At 47.0% G+C, this 25,495-nt stretch overlaps 3 protein-coding genes across 3 annotated transcripts in view; 1 reads left to right on the forward strand and 2 right to left on the reverse strand.

Annotated features, from left to right (window-relative positions):
* mtmr10 (myotubularin related protein 10) overlaps window positions 1-4,197 on the forward strand; it is a 23,068-nt gene extending 18,871 nt beyond the window's left edge. Inside the window, exon 16 of the mRNA XM_042342936.1 lies at window positions 158-4,197. Coding sequence (XP_042198870.1) covers window positions 158-757 — 600 coding nt within the window. The 3' untranslated portion in view covers window positions 758-4,197. The remainder of the gene's footprint in view (window positions 1-157) is intronic.
* Window positions 4,099-14,361, reverse strand: fan1 (FANCD2 and FANCI associated nuclease 1). Its single transcript, XM_042343138.1, has 13 exons — window positions 13,878-14,361; window positions 13,155-13,295; window positions 12,150-12,342; window positions 11,700-11,927; window positions 11,001-11,132; window positions 10,280-10,388; window positions 9,302-9,421; window positions 8,409-8,573; window positions 7,561-7,732; window positions 7,376-7,479; window positions 7,016-7,210; window positions 6,782-6,904; window positions 4,099-6,263 (listed from the first exon to the last, which is right to left on the reverse strand). The coding sequence occupies exons 1-13, from the start codon at window positions 14,359-14,361 to the stop codon at window positions 6,126-6,128; spliced, it is 2,304 nt and encodes a 767-aa protein (XP_042199072.1). The 3' UTR covers window positions 4,099-6,125.
* A 983-nt stretch (window positions 14,362-15,344) lies between these two features.
* On the reverse strand, window positions 15,345-24,527 carry mphosph10 (M-phase phosphoprotein 10 (U3 small nucleolar ribonucleoprotein)). Its single transcript, XM_007908878.2, has 11 exons — window positions 24,434-24,527; window positions 23,383-24,001; window positions 21,881-22,047; window positions 21,066-21,243; window positions 20,409-20,550; window positions 19,449-19,516; window positions 18,617-18,754; window positions 17,523-17,633; window positions 17,130-17,237; window positions 16,241-16,471; window positions 15,345-15,625 (listed from the first exon to the last, which is right to left on the reverse strand). The coding sequence occupies exons 1-11, from the start codon at window positions 24,499-24,501 to the stop codon at window positions 15,476-15,478; spliced, it is 1,980 nt and encodes a 659-aa protein (XP_007907069.2). The 5' UTR covers window positions 24,502-24,527; the 3' UTR covers window positions 15,345-15,475.
* Window positions 24,528-25,495: the final 968 nt, after the last annotated feature.

Raw genomic sequence — 25,495 nt, forward strand, 5'->3', positions numbered from 1 at the left:
ATTATTTATTATTGCAAATCAGGGCTATAAAGAGTTGCAGTGATGGATATGTTGAGACGTCTAGAAGATGTGGTAAAGCGCTATATTAAAAGCAAGGATTTATTATACTGGGGTTGATCTTTGGGTAATGCTGTTAATCTATTCTCTCTTTTCTCAGAGAAACTTCACCTCCTCTGTGTGCTCGCCTCTGTGCTCCGTCTACACCATGAAGAAGGGCGTGCTCAGCGAGCAACAAGACTTTTTCCCCCGGAAGAACTCGAGTATCCGGCGCACGGCTCCCGAGCTGACGCTCACTCTCCCGGACACGGCCGGCACTCTGCCCGCTGAGCGCTTCTTCAGGGACTGGGTCTCCAAACCCCTGGACCTACACGGGCTCCTGCTGCCACACTGCAGCAGCCCACACGTGCAGCTGTGGAAGCAGTGCTACCTGCGCTGGGTTCCCGAAGCTCAGATCTCCAACGGCGGCTTCATCAGCACTCTGTACCAGGTCTCCCTGCTGGCCGACGAGATCCAACGCCTCCAGCAGTGCCTTCGGAGGTACAGAAACGACCCCCTCTCGCCCTCACCCCAGCCCGAGGGAGGCAACGTGTACTTCAGCCAGTGCGTCAGCGCTCCCGACTTTCTCTCCTCCTCTTTTCCCTTCTCCCCCATTGGGAACCTGTGCAGACGCAGCATCCTGGGAACGCCCCTGAGCAAATTCCTGCAGAGCGGAGCCAGGACATGGCCTTCCACTGAGACCCTGGCCAATGAGGACTGAACTACAGCTCTTTTCCCCCCCACTCTCCCCACCACCCCAACCTGAGCAGCAGCTGAACCCACCAGCCAGTCTGCTCCCTCAGCTACCAGTGAAGGCGGACACTGGGAATAGATATGCAAGAAGCTGCTTGAGTTATTTGCACAGATCTTTAATGAGAAGGGCAACCAAGAAGGAATGCTTTGTGATGAGACACATAGGCTGTTTTCTCCCACAATCTGTGTATGAACGAAACCTCAGGCTGTTTCACAGGACAGATTGCTCTCAAAGCAGTGATGACAGGAAGGATCTCTCTGTGTTGACATTGCTAAAGAGTGTTGCTGTACACAACAGGTACGGCCTTTAATACAAGTCCTGAACTGTACTGTTCTCGCTCTGTGCAGAGCTCAGCCCAACCCCAGTGGGAGAGCTCAGCGCAGTCTGGGAAAGAACCCCCCCTCCCCCCACAAGCCTGGTACATTACTCAGCCTTTGAGTTCCCAACTTCACATGTCGCACCCTGTTTTACTTGTTTCTCACTCCCGCGCCTGCAGATTGGCTGCTGGCCCTTTCTCTTCTGATTCTAATTTTAATATTCAGTTGCTGAAGCCTTATTCCAGCCTGGTCCTTTTAGCCACAATTGTTTAATCCCCCTTGCCCCCCACAAGCTGCTGCTTTATTCCAGTTCAGTCACTTGTCTCGGCCACAGGTGTCTGTCCTGCCAAGTTTCTGATTGACATCAGGCACTGGCGCAGACAGTGGCCACTGGATTCTGGGTGAGTATCATTTGCTTACTTGCAGTTTGCTGGGTGTGGTATTTGCAAGTGAGCAAAGTGCAATTAGGAATATTATTTTAAGCTATATGCGTGTTGTGCAGATGGGAGAGGAGATGAAAAACTGTAGAGCACAGGTCAACAAGTGGTGATTCACTCGGCCTGTCCAGTGACTGTCTCCATGCAGTGACTGCTGCATTCTCCAATTTCCTGTTCCTCCCCATCTCCCACTCTGTATCCTCCCAACTCGACCGTGGCACAGATGTAATGATTTTGACGGAATAAGCAGGGTGAGGGTCTGCCTTGTTCAGTGATGTTTGTAGGGAATGTGCGATGCTGTACCTGGTGTTGCCAGAGACATGGAATTCTAATGCAGTTTGTTGGATCTGACCAGCTCCAGGAGCTGAGTAAGTACAAAATAGGTGTTGGAAAGTGTTATTCAATTCCATTACTTTAATCATTTGCTGACTCGCTTAGATGTTAAACCCACAGCAGCCGGTGAGTGAGTTCTGCTGCTGCTCTACTAGGTATTTTACTCCTTCCTGCACTTTCTCCTCACTACCATTAATTTCCATTTGATCCCCTTCACGTGTAAGTTCCTCTGCTTCATCCTACTCAACAGATGCTGACATGACCACTGAATCCTAAACTTTCCAAACCCCAGTTCTACTTATGAACAGTTCACATTGTGCCTTACGCGTTTTTGATAGAATCCAGGTGTGTGGCCGAAGACAGTCTGAATTTCCTTGCAGCCCGACTTGTTGAGACTAAAATATTTTGACTTGCATACATGGGTATGATGGGGTCTGCACGTGTGGACCCAATAATGTCATGGGTTGCTGATATGAAAGTTGGATGGATGTGTGCTTATTTACTGCGTTTCAGTGCCTGGTCTGTGATGAGCTTATGGATGCTGGGAGAGGACCTCAGACTGTGCCTGAGGACTGACTTTGCCCCTGGTATCCTGATCCTCAGCTGCTGGGAAAGTGGCACGAATAGTGTTCAATGCTTAGCGCTGGAAATGAATGGAAGCTTAGCTGTTTGTCAGAATTCTGCAAGAGTGTGTGGTATTTCCCAGGGTATCTGTAGGCTGTTTAATGAAAATAAGTATTGGGCTGTTTGAAATGAGTTGTGAATGTTTCGGAAGCAGATTCAGTGCAATTACACATTCACTAATAATTGGCAGCATTCAGCATGCAATATTTATTGTTTTATGACCTAAATAAATGATCTTAAACTGTTTTTACTAGAGAACCATTGCATCAAAGTATTAACTGTAGACACTTAGCCGAGGGGTTGAGGAAAGCAAACTTGTCTTGTAGTTTTGATGATGTTTTATGCTGACGGAATGATCACAAGTTACAGAGCTATGGGGTGTGACTCTTGGCCTGGACTTGTGTAACTGGTGGTGGTGCAGTTGAGAGCAGTGACTGTGCAGCTCACCAGCACCTCCAGCAGGAAACTGAGTGTAACTGCAGCTGGTTGAAAAGCGGAGATAAACATTATTGTGTTTAATAACCATAAAGGGACCTACATCCAGTAGCTTCCACAGGACGAGGAAGCCCAGGTCCCTAGTGCCTTTATATATCGTAGGAACTCACGTTGTCAACATGCTCAGGCCAAACTTGATGCGTGCCAAGCACGGGTAGGATAGTTTCTCAATTCTTGGGGTTTTCTTTGCTGACTAAATACAAATAAAAAATAGGTAAAAGCACCAATTCATCTCTTGTGACTGCTGCTTCTGCAGCAATCAATAACTGCTCTCGCCTCAGTAAAATGTGGTGAAAATCCACATTTTCTGGCAAATTGGATTGGAGAAGTGGTCAAGCATGTGGATACTTGCGATGCAATCCACGTACTTGTCAGTCTTAAGTCCAGTCCTGATGAAAGGTTCCCATAATGAGAGTACATTAGAGGACTCTCACCTTCAAAGGTTTGCTGACCGATCAGAAAGGGATTCATGACCAAAAGATGTCTTACTCCAATCAGGAAAGGTGCAGTGGAGATCTCCCTATTGCCCCTAATGTAGAGTGGGCCTACTGCCAGTGGTCGGTCAGCCTCAGAATTCCCCGTCACAGCGGACCTGCTGGATGGAAACGATCCAACTGGGACAAGCAAGACAGAGGACCCTGCTGAGACCTCAGGGAGATCTCTGTGGTTAATGGTGATTAGCCAGTGAGGGGGAATCCAGAGACCATGGTGCACTTCAACTTTCCCCTCCTGATAGTCACTGAGGCTTGTAGACACTGCACAGGGGTTGACTGCTTTGGGGGCTAAGCTTTGCCACTTTATAAAATGGTTGTGCTTTTCCCACCTGAGTTCAGGTTAGGAGCACCCAATATTTACAAACAAATGATGTGCTTATTGGCAATAAAAGTTCTAGTTTTTCAATAAAGTAGTAGCTGGTTAATGCCAACATTTTTCCAGGCGCCAATTCCTGTTGCAATATATTTGTGAATCAATCTGCTACATGTGTTTATAGTGCGTCTTCTCAAATGTAAGTGTACTCTATTTTTATAAGACAATGGTTTGGGATGGAGTTTTGGAATGCAGTGATTGTATTGATTGCTGTATATTCATTACCCGCTGTGGGTTCTGTTGTGCGATTTTATTTGATTTCAATTGCTTGTACTCTGTTAGCGGATCAACACCATCACACTCAAAATAACCACAAAATAAATTGTCCCCTTTATTTGCACTGTCTTCAGAGTCATTAGCTGAGGCATTATTCACCAAAAATAAATGCAGTGTGAGTCAGTGTGGTATTGTTGCTGCAGTAAACATTACAGCTAGTTCGCTATACATCTGCAGTTAATTCAACAAAGGTAGGTACAAGCCATTTGATCCACCTAGCCTGATCTTCCCCCACAGTATTCTATACTAGCCATGGACCCTTCCCACGTCCCTGCCTTCTCGCCTTATGCTTTAATTATTAAAGTTTAATATATCCCTCATCCTTGAATTTCAAAGTTTCATCAATGGCTATCTGGGCAAAATCCTATCATTCAATGTGACAAATTCATCCTTACCTCAGTCTACATTAGCAACAACCTTAGATAATTAAGGATTAGCTTTAATTTTAAGATTGTTTTCCAACAATTGTTCGCTCCCATCCAACCAATCTTTGCAGTATTCTCTCCTTCCTTGAGCACAGCAACAGAACTGCTACCTGGCCAGTACCTCACCGTCAAGGCCATGTATGGGGTATAAGCAGCATTCTACTATATAATGTCACCATACTGTCCTCATAGGTTAACCACACAATAGTAGGTGGGTGTGTGTCATGGCTGATAAGCACAAATACCAATTATACTGCCTTCACTGTTGCTTAGCTAATGTTATCTCAGCAGACCAGACATTACAATAAATTTACATTTATATAGCACCCTTCATGGTGAGCGGATGTCTCAAAGCGCATTGAACCTGGGATCTTTCTTTCTGTTTGACTCAGTGCATGGCACTGAACCTGAAAGTGGCTATTGCAGAGTGAACAGATTCCAGAACAAGTGCATTTGACATCCATAAACTACCTCCCTGAGCCGTAATGTCCATCTGAAATCAGAGCAGGACTCGCAGTCCAATTGCATCTGCATTTCACCATCTTTCAGCAATATCCTTTTTTTCTCTTAACCAATTTGTAAAAGGATGAAGGGCAGATGAGTGTTCATCATTAATGAGAGCACCAGTTCTGTACCCGCCAGCCTTGACTGAAGCTTTTAAACTGAGTGGTTTCCGTTTACCAATTGGCTGGTTTATCAGTGCTTTGTGCACAGCCTGAAGCCAGCACGTAATCCGGGTAAACTGCTTCATTCAGTTGGTTAAAATAGCTGGTGCTCAGAGACTATAGCCGAAGGATTTGTCCCGCGGTGTGAATTAAGCTGAATTTTATGCTAATTTTTAGCATGTGTAACAGTGAGCAAGTTCTGAAAGACAAGTAAAGATTAGGCATTTTCCAGAAGTGGATTTGACTGCTCACTGCGTTGGCTGCAGATTAACACACAATAATATACTTTAAGTTGCAAATCTTGTCATTTGTTGTGAGCCTTTTTACAAAGAGGCTTATTCTAATCCAAGCGTGTCAGGAAGCAGCCTCTGATTGCTGACTGCAGCGCATCCCAGTCATACAACACGTAAGTGCGGAGAAACAAACCTCTGCTGGAAAGCTTGCTTTACTCCATTCCCAAAAGCTTTTGACTCCTTTTTATTTACCCTTGAGGTTACAGTACCTCACCCAACTGTCAATGGAGATTTCTCTCCCTCCCTAACACACAGAAGACCACTGATTCATGCCACAACTTTACAGCTCTGTACGATTGAGCTACTCACTTAATGTTTCTGAGGCATCAGCAGTGATGGAGGATTATGATGGTGACACTTAAATTACCGAATGTCTGTGAGACGATGGCACCATTCTAACAGGAGATGAAGGCAGACAGGGCTTTGATCAGATGCTCAATCTCCAACGATTACTAATTAAACAGGCAAATCCCCTCCTTTGCGTTCATCCTTTTCCCATATTTCTTTGTGGAATGTTTGAAGGCAGATCCAGTTGTCCGCACTACAGTGATTGGAGCCTCAGCAGTGGGAGAGGTCAGGGATATACTGTCATCATCCTAACTTTCAGCTGAGGCGAGTGCTCCGAGCTCCCACTGCTGTAACGTGGCACACTTCCACCTCAGCCCCGAGCTGCCGCAGTTCGTGTAGCCAGACTGTCTGCTTCGGGGAAAGCCGGTCATTGGGACCCTTTACCTCGGCAAACTGCAAACCATAAAGGAAGATAGATATAGATCTGACAGCTGGAGCAGAAATCTCGAAACAAACAGCAGACGTGCCTGAGTAGCTGACCACTCACTGAGGCAGCAACACATTGGCTAAAGGAATAATCCCACTTCAGGTGGGGGCTTGGGAACCTGTTGAGAGTCGGACTGCTTCCGATGGTTGGGGGATCAAGTTGGTCAGGACTTGAGCTTTTACACCAGTGGGGCAAGCACTGCCCTCCCCAAAGTGCCATCCCTTTGGGTGAGACGTTAAACCTGCCAATTCTGGTGGACACTAAAGATCCCGTGAGACTATTGTGAATGAGGTAGGAGCTTCTCCTGATGTCCTGACCAACAATCTTCCAAATAAATTGGTCACTAACCTCAGGGCTGTTGTGGGTTTTCGCAGTTGACCACAAAAAGAATATTCACTACACTTGATTTTTCTATAAAAGTTCTGAGATATTTCAACATTATAAGCTAGTCGCCGGCTGTTTCCCCCACGATGCATGGACTTGCCTTGAAGCTGTTGCTGTTCCACACCACGAGGTCTGGGAGCCCTGCCCGATAGTGTCTCAGATCCTTCACCAGACGCTCGCACACTCCACTCAGAAACGCTCCACCCAGGCTGCTCACCAGACTCTGAAAGTCAGATCATGCTGTAACAATATGTAACATACTCCAGAGAGATGGTAGGATTGGCTGCAGCTTTGCTTGGCTGCAGTTGTGGTCAGTGATCAAGCCTGGGATTACCTGTGCTTGCTGCAGGGAGCTGAAGAGTTGCCAGGTCACCAGTGGAGTCGCTTTGCCCTCCTGACTCCGCCACACGTCAGCGATTAAACTCTGCAGAGTGAGCGGAGATGCCTCTCGTACCAACTCCAGGCGCGAGTCCACAGCCTCCCTCCTGTTTGTGTAGAAACAATCTGTGTACAAATCCAGTGGGAATGCCTTGAGACACAGAAATAGTCAAGTTACACTCACCCGTGACACATGGAACAGCCACATTATATTCATGCCTGAGACACAACAGTCATGAGAGTATTAACAGCAGGACGGACATAGGATAATCTCTAACGTCGATGAGCACAACGTTCACATAAATGCTCCAAATACCTGGTAAGAATTTCGGAAAACATCTGGGATTCCGTCCATGAATATGATGTCCCAGAAAAGAAGTCCAAAAAGTGTGGTAAACGTGGCCCCTTCTCCGTGTATTCCTGCAAAACATGCCGAGAGTTAGCGTCACAACGCAGCATCGGGGAACAGACACGAGCTGTGAGGGGCAGCAGTGACCGTACCTTGATCGAAGCCTTGTTGCCGGTAGTGAGCCAGTGCCAACTGCTCCACTGAACAGATCACCATGGCCCCATCGCCCTTTTTCTCCAAACTATTAATGTTCTCTGCAGTCTCCAGGAGAAAGAAGGAATTCCCTGTGCCTGTCTGAGGGCACAGTTTACCTTTCACTGTAACCTGGAAAACAAGTGAGTCAACTCCAACCTCCTGGGGACTGACAGCCTCGACCTATGTCAAAGGAACCGAGTAGCTCGGGCAAAGGCTATTAACCTTCTCCCCTCCCAAAAGCAGGATCTTTCATGCTCAGGTGAGAGAAGCAGGATACTGCCGAGCACATTAAAACATCACAGAAACACCAATACATGGTGAATCTGAAGTCCTTACTCATAGTTTTAATTATGAATTATGTTGTTTAAGACAACATTGGTCGAGAGTGTGCAGCTATTACAGGAGATATCTAGCATTGCATTCGTGAGGGTTTTTATCACCGAGCTGATGCTTTTCTGGGGGTAATAATTCCTTAAAAAAAATAAATTGGTCACTCAATCCACGACTGCTTGTGGGACACTGCTGTGCGCAATTGGCTGCCGTGTTTCGCCCACAAAACATACAGTTAATTCAGTTTACAGTGTATTCTGTGAAGCACTTTGATTCGTCTCAACGACATGATAAAATGCTACATCAAATGCAAGGATTATTATTACTACAACAACTTGCACCGTTCATGCTTGGTGGTATCCTGGAAGGCTTCTTTATTTCCTATGATTAGGAAAAATCAGATGCTTGGATGGAGATTTGAAACCTACTCGTGTGAAAGACCGAGAAAGCAAGAAGCACCTGGGGGAAGACTCACATGTGGAACATCGCCAATGCTGGACGCTGGCAGTGTGAGAAGCAGCGGCTGCCATTTCTTGCCCCCCGGAGAATCCCGTAACCTTGTTGCCCGCTGGTGTAGCGCCAGTCTGTGGCCTGGACGTACATGGCCATCGTCCAACCCCTCCAGGATACAGTGCACAGCCTGTGGGTGACAACATCTCTCTCCAGAAAGAGCTTTGTAATGATTGTCCCAACATGAGATTAACCCGGCCTGTGGTTCCCAGCTTCATCCCATTCTTCTTTTGAACAATGGTATAACATTTGCCTCTCTTCACTCCCCTGGAATGCTTCCTATTTTTATGTACTTCTGTTTCTTCACATCTATCTCCATCTCTCCCAGCATCTCCCTCTAATGCAATCAAAGATGTAAAGAACTTATTTTAGCAGGTCCACCAACCCTTGCTTTTTACTGGGTATTCTTTCTCCAATTATCCTTGTATTCTTTACGTATCTATAACAACCACTTTTGTTTCTTTCCTGTACGTTCCCCGTTAGTTTTATTCTCTTACCTCTCCTTATAGCTAGGCAGCAGTGTCACAGAAACGACGGAGAAAATGTCAATGTTTCTCTGACTGACAGTGCATGAAAACGCTCCAGATATTCAAATATAACCAACAAGCACTGAACCATATCAGACTTTTCTTTATTCTTCCCCTCTTACACACAGGTTTTTATTTCTTACTGGGAACCGAGCAAGTCCTGTTGCCTCTATCATCTTACTCAAGTCCCTGCCATTACAGCCCCTACACTGCCTTTAGCAGGTTTTCCTAGGTGGACTATTAACCTCTGCACACTCTATCAGAGGCAGTGAGTGACAAGAATTGATCACTCATTGGACGCATGTCAATGAGTGGCCGAGAAAACCTTTACCTGTTCTGTCTGTTTGAGATGCTGGTGCAGGTTCAGAGCCAGGCGGTCCCACCACCGACCTCTGCTGGCCGCACAATAGACAGTTTGAGCCAGAAGAGCCCGCAGTTCTTCTACAGCCTCCTAAGCAGAAAGAATCGGCACTCGGTTAGGACACACACACACACGTCACCATCGCCTGACTCATCTTTACATTTTCGTCATGCAGTCAATGTCAGTGTAGCTCAATCGGTAACAATTTGGGTCAGAAGCTGTTGACTCAAGCGAAACTGAGCGCCTGTCTCTCTAATCAGGCAGACATTAATGATCCTGCGGTAGGACTGCAAAAGGGGAGATTGACTTATTGTCCTGGCCAACAACACGTCTCCTAGTAAATCAAATTCAACGGTTATTATAATCAAGCCTCCTCTTCTCTTCAAACAGCAATTACCAAGAACAGCTGCTGTAGATTTGATGAGTTTTCACATACTATTTAGGTATCCCAGAGTGATAGCGAAGAGGGTTAGGTTACACACACACTATCTTTACACACATGCGAGCGCACAGATACACATGGGAACTGGATGAAGTAGCATAACAATAATTCTTGGAATTCAGTATCATATTGTTTCGAGCACTCGATTCGCAAGTGAGAGGACTGGGTTTGATTCCTGGCAGGACAAAATGCTGGGTGAGTTTCCTTACTCCACTAACCACTACGCTACAGGACTCCATAATGTGACAGGCACATTGGCAAATAGTAAAACTTACTAATTCCGTGGATCTGAAAAAGGGAAGAAATCAGGGAAACAAAGAGGGCCGTGTCCAACGGGGAAATCCTTGGCACAGGTTATGGAATGTGGTAACTGGGATTTAACCTAATCACGTTTGAAAATGTTCCTGGGTAATGTTGACTCCTCTGGTGCTGTCCCTGAACAGGGAGCGACGATGGGCTGGACTCGGTGCCAACATGTGTGTTGCCGGCTCGGGTTTCACACTCACCTGGTAAAGCCTCAGCCGCTGCAGAATCTCCACACCATGGGAACGGAGTCGCACATGGACCCAGCCAGCAGTGAAGCACCGCAGGTACACGGGCAGCTCACGATCAAACCTGAACACAAGGCCATTAGTTCACTTTACAGTCCAAAATATTGGGCAATTTCCTTACTCCACATGCTTCTGTTTACCTAGCAGTAAGTAGGAACCCAGTTGTTAGTCGATTGGCAGATCGCTTTTCCGGGAATAATAATCCCTCAAAAAAAAACAATAATAATTTGGTTACTCAATCCATGACTGTTTGTGGGACACTGCTGTGTGCAACTGGCTGCTGCATTTCACCAGCAAATACAGTCAATTTACTTTACAGTATATTCTGTAAAGTGCCTTGGGACGTCCTCCTGACGTGAAAGGCGCTTTATAAATGTAATTTTGTTGTTGTTGTCTAGAAGATGTGAATAGTGCTATATCAAATGCAACGATTATCAGAGTATATTCTGTGAAGCACTTTTGAGACGACGCAATGGCGTGAAAAGGTGCTACATCAAATGCACTGATTATTATTTGTATTAATGACTCGGATATAGAGGAAAGTATACACAAGTTTGCAAATTACACTAAGCTTTGAAGCGTGATGAACCGAGTAGAAATGGACGGAGATTAAGTGAGCGAGAGGGAGAATAGCAGATACAATTTACTGTGAGGCGAGAAGGGAGCCTGGGGTTACCTGCTGTCGTTGGATGCCGCTGCCTGACTTTGCTCATCTCTGCTGTTTTTGTAGAGCTCTAATGCATCCTCCCAGTGTCCGCTTTCCATCAGCACCTTGACATCCCTCAGTGCATGCCCAGCAGTCTCATACCTGCAATAACAGCCCCACATCAGCCAGCACAACACATCTATCAGCACTCCCATATCACATCCCGCCCCACCATCTTAACACATTATTAGAATTCAGATGAGATGTCGTCAGCCCTTACCTGACATCCAAAGATTACTACAGTGAAGGAAACTGGGGTTCATTCCTTAACCTAAGGTGCTGAAGCTAATCATTCTCATAACCGGTGTCCCTACTGACCCTAACACTAACTAACCTTTTCGGTGTTAGCCTGGCACAGTGGTAGCATTCTTGCCTCTGAGTCAGAAAGTTGTGGGCTCAAGCCCCACTTTGGGACTTGGAATCACTTAGTCTAAGATAACACTACAATGCAGTGCTGGGAATGCGCTGCATTGTTGGAGGTGCGTCTTTCAGATGAGATGTTAAATCGAGACCCCGTCTGCCTGTGCAGGTGAATGTTAAAGATCCCATGGCACTATTCTATTATTATTTAACACAGCGGAGAGAAGGGATCTGTGGTCCAGGTTAGTGCCACACAGAGCATCAGTCATGCAGATATTGCTCGATGCACTCAAAAATGGATTTACTCACCTGATCAGATCGTCCCTATTTCGGAAGATTGTCGTCTTTCGTGCTACCTTGTACTGAGGGAAGGTCACGCGCCCCATGTTCACCAACAGCACTGTAGACATCTGGTTCTGGCCACTACTTGCTTCTTCCTCCACCGCATCAGTCAGTGAGAAAAGCAGCAGCAGCCTCGACAGGACTGCTCGTGGGGCCCGAGCAACCCGCACACAATTGCCTGCCAGCTCCTTAGCCCTGTGTACACACCACATAGTGAGTCACAAAACCCACCGCAGGCACACACACACTACACACACACACACACACAACACAATGAGTCACATTTCAAATTCCAACACAAGACCATTTGTTACCAACGAGTTTCTTTTAAGATATATCTGAATGTTTCCCTTTTTAAAAAATAAAATATTCTTCATACAAGTGAAATAAGTTTTAAGTGAGTAACTACCCGCTGACCTTTTCATCATCATAGAGCCGGTGGTGGAGCTGGTCAGACCTCCGAAGAGCGAGCGCTGCCTCGACAATCGCAACAGAGACGTCATCAGCTCCCTCCGTCCGCTGCCAGGCACCAGGAAACGCTTGGCGAGAACTTTCATTTCCGGGCCAGATAGTAAATCCAACGATTCAGAAACATCCTGAAGATCAGACTCTGGGGATAAAAGACGAAGAGCACAGTGTCAGCAAATGAGGAGCCTAATGAATAAATCAGAACCAGAAAGTACACAACACTGCGAAGAGATGGAAACAGCCACTAATTGTTCCCTCACTTATTGGGGATCAGCTACAAGCTAAACCACCAATGTTGTCAACCCTCAGCCAACACCTCTTCCTCACACCCAGCTCTCTTGTGTGTTGTTACATAATACCACATTTAAATGCCCGCAGATAATTTGGGATCATGAAGTTGAGATGAGTTCTAGAAGCACAAAGAGGGAGGTTGGAATTATTGTCTTAAAACAGAAGTGTTATCTGGGAAACATTTACACAAGTGACTAATGTATTTGCATTACATCATTTAAATAATAATAAAAATGTGGTCACTCGATCCACTACTGTTTGTGGGACAGCTCTGTGCACAATTAGCTGCCAGGTTTCGCCCACAAACTACACTCACTTCATTTTAGAGTATATTCTGTGAAGTGCTTTAAGACGTCTCAACGATATGAGAAGGCGCTATATCAATGGCAAGGATTATCACTAAATTAGGTAAATATTTGAAAAATGGGAGGCACAAAAGGGTTTGGGGAAAGAGCAGAGAAATGGGATTGGAATAGATAGATAGCTCAAGTGGGGAAGCCAGCACAAGCACAAAAATTATGGTGAAAGAATAATGGGATTAGAGTTGAAAGCTTCAGGAGACTGTGATATTCTGGCCAAGATCCCTAATCTGTCACAAGCACATTATTGCACCTGTGAGGCAGCTCCAACACATATTTAATGGCACAAACCCTGAGTGCTTACCTGTCTGTAACAAGCCAGCCTTGCCCATCTCCCGAATGTACGGTATCAGATCCAAACCAATCTCCGCATAATCCAATTTATTCACCTTTAGCCAAATCAGTTTCCGCTGAAAAAGCCGTACGTAGAGCTTCTTGGCATCAACTGGGTGGAAAAGGAGAGATGATTCAACTGATATCAACAATACACCACGTACATGACTTTGCGCATTGACTTCCCCCCTCCTCTCCCAGCGCAGACCACCTCCGCACACCAACCACTACCTTCCAACCTCCGTCACCACCCCCCCCCCCCCCACCCCGCGCACACACACCAACCCCCCCCCCATATACCAACAACCCAATCACCGCAAAGCCCCCCCCCCCCGACCACCCTGTATGCTGACCACGTGCGCCGTTCAAAAAGAGAAGAGTTTCTCCCGGTGGTGTCCTGGCGGCCGACAGTCCCCCCAAATAAAACTGGTCACTCACTCCGCGGCTGTTGGAGGGACAGTCCTGTGCGCGAATGGCTGCCGCGTTTCGCCCACGAAACGCAAGTCACTCCACTTTACAGTATGTCCCGGGAAGCGCTGTCAGACATCCCGACGACATGAAAGACACTATATCAAACACAAGGATTATTATTACTATTATTATTATAGACAGCACAGACATGGGGGGGGAGGGGGAGGGGAGGGGGGGGGGGGGAGGGGGAGGGGGGGTACAGCTGGTGCCAGGTTCCCAGTACCTGAAAGCTGAAGGAAGGCTGTGATCCAGGAGTGATCCTCTTCGTTGAAGAGCTCTCTGTCTTCACCGCCCAATACCAACTCCATCATCATCAGGAAGTTAGACAGGTAATAGGGGACCCGAGCGGTGTCCCCCCGCCCCGGGCCCGTGTCCCCCCGAGCGGTGTCCCCCCGCGCCGTGTCCCCCGGACCCGTGTCCCCCCGAGCGGTGTCCCCCCGCCCCGTGTCCCCCGGCCCCGGCCCCGCATGTCCCGGGTGTAGCTGAGGGGAGCCGCGGTCCTCCCGCTCCCGCCGCCGGCTTTTCCTGGAGAGTTTAGAGGCCGCGCGGCCCCGGGAGGGGGACCGGGCCTCAGCCTCGGCCTCGGCCTCGCCCCGGGGCTGCTTCGGGTCCGGCGGGAGGAGCTGAGGCGGGGAGCGAGGCGCCGCCTCACCCCGGGCCCGGCGCAGCTTCAGGCTCAGCCGCCGCTTCCCGCCTCCCGACCACATACCGACAGCAGCGGGTCTGGGCTCACATGGCGGGGGAGGGAGTCAGAGGTGACCCGCCCCCAACAGGTCAGCCCCGCCCCCGACAGCCCAGCCCCGCCCCCCACAGGTCAGCCCCGCCCCCCACAGGTCAGCCCCGCCCCTAACCGCCCCGCCCCCACCTCAGCCAACAGCCCCCAACCGGTCAGCTCCGCCCCCGACAGCCCCGCCCCAACAGGTCAGCCCCGCCCCCGATCGCCCCGCCCCCACCTCAGCCAACAGCCCCCAACAGCTCAGCCCCGCCCCCAACAGGTCAGCCCCGCCCTCAACAGGTCAGCCCCGCCCCCAACAGGTCAGCCCCGCCCCCCACAGGTCAGCCTCGTCCCCGACAGCCCAGCCCCGCCCCCAACAGGTCAGCCCTGCCCCAACCGCCCCGCCCCCACCTCAGCCAACAGCCCCCAACAGCTCAGCCCCGCCCCACTCCAGCTCCGCCCCCCACCCCAACAGCCCCGCCCCACCAGCCCAGCACCGCCCCCAACCCCACCCCCACTCCCCTCCTGTACCGGGCGCCACTGGGCTCCTTGTTTACAAGCAGATCCTCCAGTTACCTACAGGGTCTCCCCAACGCCCCGTTACCCCCCACCCCCCCCCCCATCTCCGCCTCTTTTTCTTCTACGCTTCACTGACCAACCACTGAAACCTGTGGAAGAATGTTGATAATTGTAGTTTATTGTGTACAGTATAAAGTCAAGCAAATACGCCCAAAGGTAGCCCTGTATCATGCCTTGCCGAGCAGATTTACCTATAGGTTCGGGCATTCGAAACTGTAAGAAAAGGTTTTCAAAGGGTGAAACAAAATTATTCGCTCGAGCTCTGTTCAGTCTTTTGCACTGTGTTCCAATCTTTTGCTGAAGGCAGTTAAGTCGACTGCAAGGAACAATTATTTTAAGGAATATTATTTTTGAAATTTACGAGCCCACAGCTCAAGTGAAGCAAAAGACGCTGTGTAGCATAAAAAAGATCGTTACTTTTTATTGGAAAATAAGTTTAACAAACAACGTTTGTGTTGGGTACGTGCAGTAGAGTCCACTGTATAATGGAATGGGTATGTACAGGAACTGGACAAGTGACCTCAGACTTAAAGCTTTAACCTGCTGGCAGAAAGTTCTGCACCTCGCTTCTTTTTGTTGTTCTTGCTCTTTGCTCCTTTCAGCTCCATCTTGACTTGATCCTGGAGTTGGGAGAAAAAGGCTTGGGAGGTGCGCAAAGCCTTATCCTTCCCGTCATCCTGTTAATGGTTAAAAACAAATCAGGCTGAGAATTCATTTTAGGAAAAGCCTAAAACTAAGGAATACAAAATACCATACCTGTGAAGGGGACAGGGAGGGAGGAAACGTAAATAACTGAATAGTTGGGGTGGTGGAGGGGGGGGGAGAGAAGCAAGATGGGGAGGGGTGTCTGGATGGAGCAGAGGGGTGGAGGAAGTGGAAGGGGGAGGAAACTGGAGACAAATGAGTGACTTCTGCTACTCAACTGCAGAGCCCCTGAACACTGCCAACTCTGGTAAGCAGTAGTCTTCTCGATCATCATTACCAGGAGAGAAGAGGAGCTACAGAGGACCCCACACCATGGTAAACTGTTCCCCCACCACCCCCATCATACAGAGATGTATACAGAGAACGACAATCTGCTGTAACTGATGGCTACAATGAGCTGCAACATTTTCCACCGACATTTGCTACTCTCTACAGAAAGCCTCGTTGCCCGATGCTGCTGGAGTATAGCAGCTGTAAGGGAATTAATTTAATCTGTAATCTCTCTCCCTCTCCTCCACCCCTCCATGTTGAAGTTTTGAGTGTATCATGCTTCATTCCTTCCCTGAATCTTAACCAACAGCACCCACCTTCAGCAGGGTAGTTTTGCCGTCCCGGGTAAGTTTCTTCAGTTTCTCGGCAGCGCCTGCTCTGGACAGCTTGTTGCTGAGACTTGGATTCTGTTCCTCCCGTAACTTCCTGCGTTTTTCTTTCTCTTTCATTCGCAAGCTTTTCATCTTCTTCTTCTTCTTTCTCTCTCGCTTCTTATCTGTCGTTGTTTTTTCCGTATCTCCTTTCACATCCCCACCTTTGTTCTTCTCCTGTAACCACCAGCAAAATTCAGCACTGCTCCAGTCCCCTGCACAAACCCCCCACTCAAACCACACACAACACCCAGCACTGCCCTCTCCCTCCCTGCATACAGTCAATAGGCAGCAATTCAGAATAGGAATTCTGACTGATTTCCTCCTTCTTTAACTGAGGAACTAATTGTAGCCCCGACTGCTGCTATCTCAGCATAGACTAGGGAATCTGGATCACATGCTGTACCAGTGCATTGGGCCAGTGTGCAGTCCAGTAGTACATTGGTTTCTGCTAAAAACACATTCTGAACTTCTTGTACTGAACTTCCATAATTGATCGGTCCGCTCATCAGGCTCTGGCCTGCTCCATGTCCCCAACCCCTCCTGCCCCACCATTCGCGGTCAGGACTTCAGCCTTTCTGCCCCTACCTTTTGAACTCCATCCCAGTCCCTTTGCATCGCTCTCTCCTTTGCCTCCTTCAAGGCACATCTCAAGACTCTCCTCTTTGACCACACCTTCTGTCACCCTCCTCCTCCTACCATCCCTACCCTGTACCCCTCCTGATCCCAATCCCCAACTTGGGTTCAAATCGTTGATTGTCCAGCGCATTGTGACGTCCTCTCGATGTGAAATAGAATTTGTTTATTTGAACCTTAATCTGTGTGTGGTGCTTACCTTGATTTCCTCAGGAGCCAGTAGGTTGGCATCGCTGGTACCCACAGGTGCAACTTCTTCAATTTGAATAGATGGGAGGTTGGAAACAACTGAAATTTCAGGTACAGGCTGATAAAAGAGACGGTCATTAGAAACAAATTTGAGAGCAAAATACAGGATCTTCACTCTTCTCCTGCTCCCCTGGGCTTTGCAGCAGGGCATTTTTGCACAGGAATAGTTGGAAATATTCTGCTTCCTTTCCACCCACTTAACTTTACTCTAAAACAAGCTTTGTGCGTTTCTTAAATAGTAAAGCAATTCTTGCTGTAATAATGAGTGTTAAGTTACGTTAGCGTTTAGTTAAAGCAGGATGTTCAGTTGTCGGTCGGTCATTACACAGGTTCCTTTACTCACTGGTTTGGGTGTGAAGTGGAAGTTGGAAAGTGCATCCAGTTTGAGGAAGAGTGAATCCATCCTCTTCTGCACCTCCACATGCTGCGGATTCTCCTCAGCCTCTGTCTGCTGCTGCAGGAACAAGTGGTTTGTAAGTCACTAGTCAGTCGGTTAGATGGGCTCCATTCTACATTTCTGTTTGCACAACTAGTTCTACAATGTTAACTCACTTTGTATAGTCGACTTGTATCTTCTAATGATAGTACCTTACAATGAGCTAAATAGGCTTTTTTTCTTTAATCTTACTCCATCCCCATCAGCAAGAGGCAGGGGGGAGGGAGATGACTGAACACATGGTCAGAAGTAGGTTTTCTGGATACTTTGAAAAACAGAGATGAGTGAGGCGGAGGGACTTCAGAGAGAATTCTAGGAGGCATTGGCTGAAGCTTTAGCAACAAATGCTGGGGTAGGGTAGATGAGAAACACACGACCATCAGTTCGCTGAGCAATGAAGAAAGTCACGGAGGTAGGGAAGGGAATGAATGGATTTGTAGGGGAGAATGAGCATTTTGTCTGCCGGGAGTCAGAAAGCCAGTGGAGACTGGCGAAGACGGCAATTACAGGCAATCAAAGCTTAGTGTGGGTAAAGACGCGAGCAGCCAAATTTTGTATGAGCTGAGGCTTGTCGATGTTAAAGACTGGGAGGCCAGTGAGGGGGCCATTGGTGAAGTCCCATCCTGTGGAGTCCTGTAGCTCAGTGGTTAGAGCACTCGCCTTGCAAGCGAGACACTTGGTTTCAATTCCAGGCAGAGGGCAAAACCTTGGGCAAGTTTCCTTACTTCACACACCTAATAATAATCCCTCCAAAACCCAAAAACAATAATAAATTGGTCATTTTCAATCCACGACTGTTTGTGGGACGCTGCTGTGTGCAATTGACTGCTGCGTTTCGCCCACAGATATACAGTCAATTCACTTTACAGCATATTCTGTGAAGCACTTTGAGACATCTAGAAGACCTGAAAAGCACTATATCAAATGCAAGGATTATTATTATTGAGTATATTATATATATTGTACATAAAACAAAGAACCTTAAATATCTATTGAAGTACCTGGGTTTGCTTTAGATATTCCTTTTCATAGACTTCAGCCAAACTCAGCTTGCTTTTCTCATGGTCCAGGGTCAAACGCTTCTTGTACTCAAAGGTCTCTTCCTTCAGCTTTTCCTTACGTACAACATCATCCCAGGCCTGGATCCGAGAGATAGCAATGTGATTAGCTCCTAGTAGCACCATCACATCCCCCCACCCCCCTCCTGTGACACTTCCCACCTCATGTATTTCAATGAGATGTTACAAAGGAACAATTGGTGTGTATCAGTCTCCCATCTAGAAACAGTAGAACATAGCTTCTGGGGAGACCAGGTGCTGGACTCCAGCTCAGAGCAATATATCTGCTTATTCCGTCAAAGAAAGTAACATGATAATGAGCCAGACCTTAACGAGATTACAACAGTCACACAGACCAGATGATCCCAGGACCATAATCAGATTCCTTCTTCTTTCTACCGCCACTCACCCCTCCCCCCACCTCCTTCCGGCAGCTTTCACATACAAAGCTCACACACGAAGACTGACCGCTTGGGGCAACTACACAGGATGGCCATGAAACCAAACCCCAGTAAAGGAAAAGTCAGAATCCTTCAAGAGAGAAGGAAGATGATGGCAGAAAATTGAGAGCGAAATTAGAAAGCAATAATCAAAATTACTAAGTTAAAACTTGGCAAAATGGATTTGTTTTCATTAAACTGCAAACAAACAGGTTCTTGCGAGAAGTTATTGAACTTTGTGGCCCTGGATTCACACTCATATCATGTTGACTTGTCGAACAACTGTCAATGAAAAGGTTGTCTGCTGGAGAGACATAAGGAAGCGCTGCACTGACCTGATCTTTAATCCTCTGTATAATGAGGTCTTCTAGCTCAAGCGTGGTAGCTTCTGTGATCACTGGAGCTAAAAATACAAATGGGAAATTAACACAAATCGAACAGCAACACAACAAACTAGCCAATGGGAGAATTTCAGAAAGCTCTTTCCCCGCTCCCCCCAAACCCACCTAGCAACCAAGTGCACCTTACCTTTTTTTTAAAAAAAAGGTTTAACAAATAACACTTATCCACAGAATTTTTTTATCAGCAATTTTTTTTAACGTGGGAGGGGTGTTATTACAGCCAAGCCCAATCCTGTCCTCTCATGCGGTAAATGGAGGGACACAGGAAAGTGAACAAGAAGCTGGCGTCAGGATGTTGCCCCGGCTGAGCTCAGCAAAGTCAACACAAGCTGTGATTTAACGCAGCGATCTTTAGGGTGTCTGGCGTAGATGCTGAACCATAAAGGGTCTTAATAATAATAATCCTTGCATTTGATATAGCGCTTTTCACGTCGGGAGGACGTCCCAAAGCGCTTCACAGAACACACTGTAAAGTGAATTGACTGTATATTTGTGGGTGAACGCGGCAGCCAATTGCGCACAGCAATGTCCCACAAACAGTCGTAGATTGAAAATGACCAATTTATTATTGTTTTTTTTTTGGAGGGTAGTTCACAAAGTCCTGTTGGCCCCCGACTCCCACCTCCCCGGTGTGCTTTTTTTTCCCACACAATGATTGTTTATTTTCTGTGACAGATGAGTTGAGTGTAACAATGTGTGATACCAGTAACTTCCTCGTCACTCCATCCATGTTGCGGAAAATACAATTATTAATATTGTTCCACATGTTTCAGCTGTTGGTCAGTGCGCTGTGTGTAAAAAAAAATAGGGGTAACAGGACTTGGTGTACATGCCCAAAGCTCTGATAAGTAACTGGTGCCTCTGCACTCAGGGTGAGAGCTGAGAGGTGGTTACCTTTCCTGGCTGTCTGATCAAACAGGAGGTGTTCCTCCAGCAGGCTGTTCTCAGGCCGTTTCTGTGAGGTCACCTCGCCCATCAACTGCCAGGGCTTCTCCCCTAAGGCTGCCCTTTCCAGATTTTCCATCTTCTCCTTCAGCTGTTGGATACAAACCACAAGAAGAACATTAAAAAGAGTGTAGGAGCCAGTGAGATGGCATTCAACTAGCTAAATCACGTGAAGAAAACATCAAATGGAGACTCTGACGGGCTAAATGACCCCTTTCTGTGCTGAAACATCCTACGATTCTAGGAAATCCAGAGCTGCAGTCACACTGACATTTCCGGAAGAAAGTCAGTGCATAGACAGCAACATTCTTGGCACAACTCCCGAAGTCTAGAATTATTCTGGTTATCACACATTAACACAAGATGGTCTTGGGCTTGCAGCTCATTCACATTCAGTTTCATGATGTTTGATGAGAATTAGCAAATGCCCTGAAAAATCCCCCAACTCAAAGTATTCACTAAAATGAGGGTCCTGTAAAAAGCAGGCAACTGGGAGCAACACTGAACTCCAGGCTAGTATGTATGTTGGGAACACTCTTGAACTATGGGAATAAAGGAGTGTGTTTTGGAATGACAGTTGAATGTCTGTTTGTAAATTACATTCACCTTTGCTTGGCGCTTTTCAAAGGATGATTTGCTTTCTTCTTCCTGTGTGTCCTGTCCTCCCAAAACAGCAGACAGTTCCTCTCCCTCGCTCTCATCCGACAGGTCAAAGGTAACTTTCTTCAGGGCCTCCTTGGCTTCTTTGCTTCCCTCAGTCTCCTCCATCGCCTGTTCTTCATCTCTGAATCAGTAACAAGGAAACTAATTTAACTTTCCAGCACTTCAACCCTGGGATTTGTTTTCTACAGTGGGGAATGGAGAATTTACTCAATGTGTATAACAGGTTTACTCATTTTTTTAAAATACAGCATCTACCTTTAGCTTGTAATTAATTATTTTTACCAATTAAAGTACTTGTATTTTCATTTCTAAGCTAAGCAAAGGTGATTACTGTCAAGTATAGTGAACTAGGTAACTATTTCACTTAAAGTAAGGCACCACAGACAAGCATGAGGAATTTGATCGATTAATCCAGGGACTCTTTTCCAATATTGCAATGGGATCTCTAACATCCACCTGGAGAGGCATGTGAGATGTCGGTTTAATGTATCCAACTGAGGGACGATAATTCCAAAGATGTAGTGCCCTCCAGTGCCTCGTAGTGTTAGCCTAGACTGTGAATTCAAGTTCCAAACTGAGGCTTGAACTCACAACCTTTTAACTCTTGAGGCTCCAACGCAACTAACTGAGCCAAAATTTACATTGTATTGCTACAAATTAAATGCTATAAAATCTGGAACCAAAGAATTACTAGGTACAGACATTGCTGCAGTTTCTAAAGCGGCAAATGAGGTGGAATAAATAAATTAAGACATTACTCGAACATTTCTTCTGCATCATCTTCAAAATCTTCAAATTCATTTGCGCCTGGTTGCTTCTCTTCCTCATCATTTTCTTTATCCTGGCCACCATTTTCAGTCATACTTGCATTACCCTCCACAGGGTCAAAGAAATGTTTGTACTTCAAATTTCTGGAACTCTTTGACTGAAAACAGGAAAATATTTCACTGTATTAGTGCCCGTTCGATTTTTACCGTAGGAGACTGAAAAAGCATCATAAATTTCCATTTCGTAAAGAAAATGCTGTCTGAATGAAAATACTGATGGCATTAGTGTGCAGCAAGATTGGAGAAACCATCCATAAGACCTGGAAAGTGTCCACGAACCAGCACTTCCACCTCACTCAGTCACTACCAACACTCCCTCTTCATGGACCTCTTAAGGTTGACCCATTACAGTCAGTGTGCTCCATCTATCCTAATTCCGTTCTTTGCCTGTACTCTGTAATGCACTTCCTATTTAATAATAGTAATAATAACACTTGCATTTGATAGAACTCCTTATCAAAGCTCAAAGCTCTTCACAGAATATATTGTAAAGTGAATTGACTGTATATTTTGTGGGTGAAATGCGGCAGCCAACTGCACACAGTAAATGTCAATCGTGGATTGAGTGACCCATTTTTTTTAATAGATTATTATTACACATATTACTTATGTGTTTAATACCCTTTAAAATGCCCAATATTTGTGCTTCATCAGTTTTCCCTGGGAATTCATTCCATATTCTGACAAGCCTTTGGGAGATTTTTATTCTCCTTTCAAACCTTAAAACATCTCAATCATAACATCATCCAATTTTCTCTGCTCCAACAGAAAGCTCTCAAAGCCTCTCCTCATAGCTATACCCTCTCACCTCCTGCATTGCCTCAGTGAATCCATGCTATTACTTGATTGCATTTGATTTAGCACTAACAAATAGAAACAACCAAATGTGCTTCAGATTTTTTTTAAAAAGTGTAGTGGCTGTATTTGTTGGAAAATCTAGCTGTAAGATTGAACAGCAATATCCCATAAACAGCCACGAAATGAATGTCCAATTTTATCTGTAGGATTGTTGGCCAGGATACCAGGAGAAACTACTGTCTCTTTTCAAATAGTGTTATGCGATATAACGTCCACTTGATCAGGCACATGGAACCTCGGTTTATACATCTCATAGGAACAGGAGTGGTCCATTCCTCCCCTCGAGCCTGTTCCGCCATTCTATTAGATCATGGCTAATCTGTACCTCAACTCCAAATACTCGCCTTTGCCCCATATCCCGTGATACCTTTACCTACCAAAAATGTATCCACCACAGTCTTGACAATTTAAATGGATCCAGCATTCAACAAGGCAGTTCTTTACACAATCTATTACAGCAGTATCCCATTATAACACAATTTCAGATCCATAAATTCATACATTGCATTATAACGGGGCACAGTGGCAAAACAGCCACTTTTCTTGCTATTGAAGAACAAGATGGAAATTCTTACATTTGTTTTCGATTTTTTCACCTCATCCTCATCAGAAGGAATATCTTCAAAATAATTTATTTCGTCTTCTTCATCTTTCCTTTTCTTCCCGTCTTCCTTCTCCACTTTCTCTAAGAAAGCTTCCATTTCTGAAAGCTTAAAAAACGTATCATCCACTGCAGATTCGGGAGCATTTTTCTGACTTTTTCTCTGGGGTACTTTCGTCTGTTTCTGAAGTTCATCAATGTCAAAATCTAAGTCAGAATCTTCTGCACTGAATTCTTCACTTGTACCGCTTTCTGTTTTGTTTTCATTCTTGTTCAACTGCACCTCTTCATTTTTCTCACCCTCATCTTCCACAGACCCCTTAGGTTCAAGCTTTTCCTCGGCAGGTTTTTCCTTCTCTGAAATAAGTCTAATTGTTGTATCTCTACCCACAACAGCCACTGCTTTTCTGAAGTAGTTTAAGACAGAATTGTTCTGCAGCTCGAGTTCCTGCCAGATTTGTTCTTCATCAAAGTGTTCTATCACAAGTTCCTTTAAAGGACTACCTGCCGGACCAGCCTCCTCCTGAGCCTTCTGAAAGTCATATAGCGTCTTAGTGAGAGCAGTGAAGTCTGACGCCAAACCATCCTGTACACTGGGGATCAAAGGAGTGAATGTTAGTCAGAACTTGTACACGAGGAGATAGGAGCGCCGTGGGCCATTGAGGAGGAAGCCGTTCAAAACATTTATTTACAAATGTAATAAACCTGTAATGGTGAGAAGCGTCAGACACTGGGGAAGATGGAACCACGCCGGGGTCTTAGCCCGGGGCTGTGAGCTTCGAGTCCCAAGCGGGCCAAGGCCAGTGGACCAAGGAGCGGACAGGCCAGGGGCAGAGAGCGAGCGGGCCGGGGCCGGGGCCGGGAGGCCATGGAGGGAGCGGGGGGGGGGGCATCTCTACACGAGGGGACACGGTCTGATTTACTCCCTCTCTCTCTCCCACCATCCCCGCAGCCCGACTGAGCTCAGTAGCTCAGCGCAGGCCGGCGCTGGGCTCCCCTGTGAAGCGGCCTACACTGGGATGTACCTGAGGAGCCGCTCGGGCTGCGCTGTGGCGACCTCCAGGCGCTGGAGGATCTCCCTGAACGCCGCCATTTTGCTGAGCAACACCACTTCCGCTCCCCCGGGGCTCGGGCCGCGGCTTCAGTTCCGCCGCTCGCAGGGTCCCAGTCCTGCACATGCGCACTTTGCACTGTGTCCCCACATGTAAATGGTACCTGTCACTGGCAATTGCCTTCTCTTCATTCATCTTGAACACCATCAGCAGCTGAAGCTTTCTGATGAGATTATTACTCCTGCGGCTAAGGTCATTACTCCCATTACTATTGCATTACTCCCACAGCCGAAGTATTACGCCCCATTGGCAATATTATGATCCCACTGGTACTATTGCTCTCATTGCTGAGGTATTACAGCATATCAATTGCTGGGATTATTACTCCCACAGATTAGGGAATTGGGGTCTGGAGGGGTGGAGGGTGGGGGGGGGGAAGGTGTCCGAAGGGACGGTCGAAGAAGAAGGTCTTTAGACGGGACCTGAAGTAGACAAGAGGACGTTTGAACCCACAACTTTCTTACTCAGAAGCGAGAGTGCTAACAGTGGTGCGAGGCTGCTCGCGCTGATTGGATTTTGGATCCTCTCGAATTCAAGATCCTCCTCCTCACCTACAAGGCCATTCACGGCCTCGCTCCCTCCTACCTCTCCGACCTACTATCCCCCTACCTACCTGCCCGTACCCTCCGTTCCTCTGGCTCCGGTCAGCTCCACATCCCCCGCCCCAACCGCCCGACCATCGGTGGCCGGGCCTTCAGCCTCTCAGCCCCGAGGCTCTGGAACTCTATCCCCCAGTGCCTTCGCCGCCTCCTCCCTTTCCTCCAAGGCCGGTCTCAAGACCTTTCTCTTTGACCGTGCCTTCAGCTCCTCGCTCGACTCTCTCCCCCCTCCCCTCACCCTGACCATTTACCCCCAATGCTCGGGTCCTGACCCAACTGTACAGCGCCTTGGGACGTCCTCCCGACGTGAAAGGCGCTTTATAAATGGAATCTTCTTGTTGTTGTTTGACTCCCACTGCTGGGGCTATTACTTTCT

This window comes from Callorhinchus milii, unplaced genomic scaffold (assembly GCF_018977255.1).
Source record: "Callorhinchus milii isolate IMCB2004 unplaced genomic scaffold, IMCB_Cmil_1.0 Scaffold22, whole genome shotgun sequence".
Classification (NCBI taxonomy): Eukaryota; Metazoa; Chordata; class Chondrichthyes; order Chimaeriformes; family Callorhinchidae; genus Callorhinchus; species Callorhinchus milii.

Excerpts from the sequence above, each read along its gene's own strand:
- mphosph10 (XM_007908878.2), bottom strand. The coding sequence starts at position 24,501 with ATGGCGGCGTTCAGGGAGATCCTCCAGCGCCTGGAGGTCGCCACAGCG. Across the intron at positions 24,002-24,433 it reads CAGCCCGAGCGGCTCCTCAG|TGTACAGGATGGTTTGGCGT; the intron begins GTACATCCCAGT and ends TTTGATCCCCAG. Across the intron at positions 20,551-21,065 it reads TTGAAAAGCGCCAAGCAAAG|CTGAAGGAGAAGATGGAAAA; the intron begins GTGAATGTAATT and ends TGTATCCAACAG.
- fan1 (XM_042343138.1), bottom strand. The coding sequence starts at position 14,361 with ATGTGGTCGGGAGGCGGGAAGCGGCGGCTGAGCCTGAAGCTGCGCCGG. Across the intron at positions 11,928-12,149 it reads GGCTCTATGATGATGAAAAG|GGCTAAGGAGCTGGCAGGCA; the intron begins GTCAGCGGGTAG and ends GTGTGTACACAG. Across the intron at positions 6,905-7,015 it reads GCTCCCTGCAGCAAGCACAG|AGTCTGGTGAGCAGCCTGGG; the intron begins GTAATCCCAGGC and ends TCTGACTTTCAG.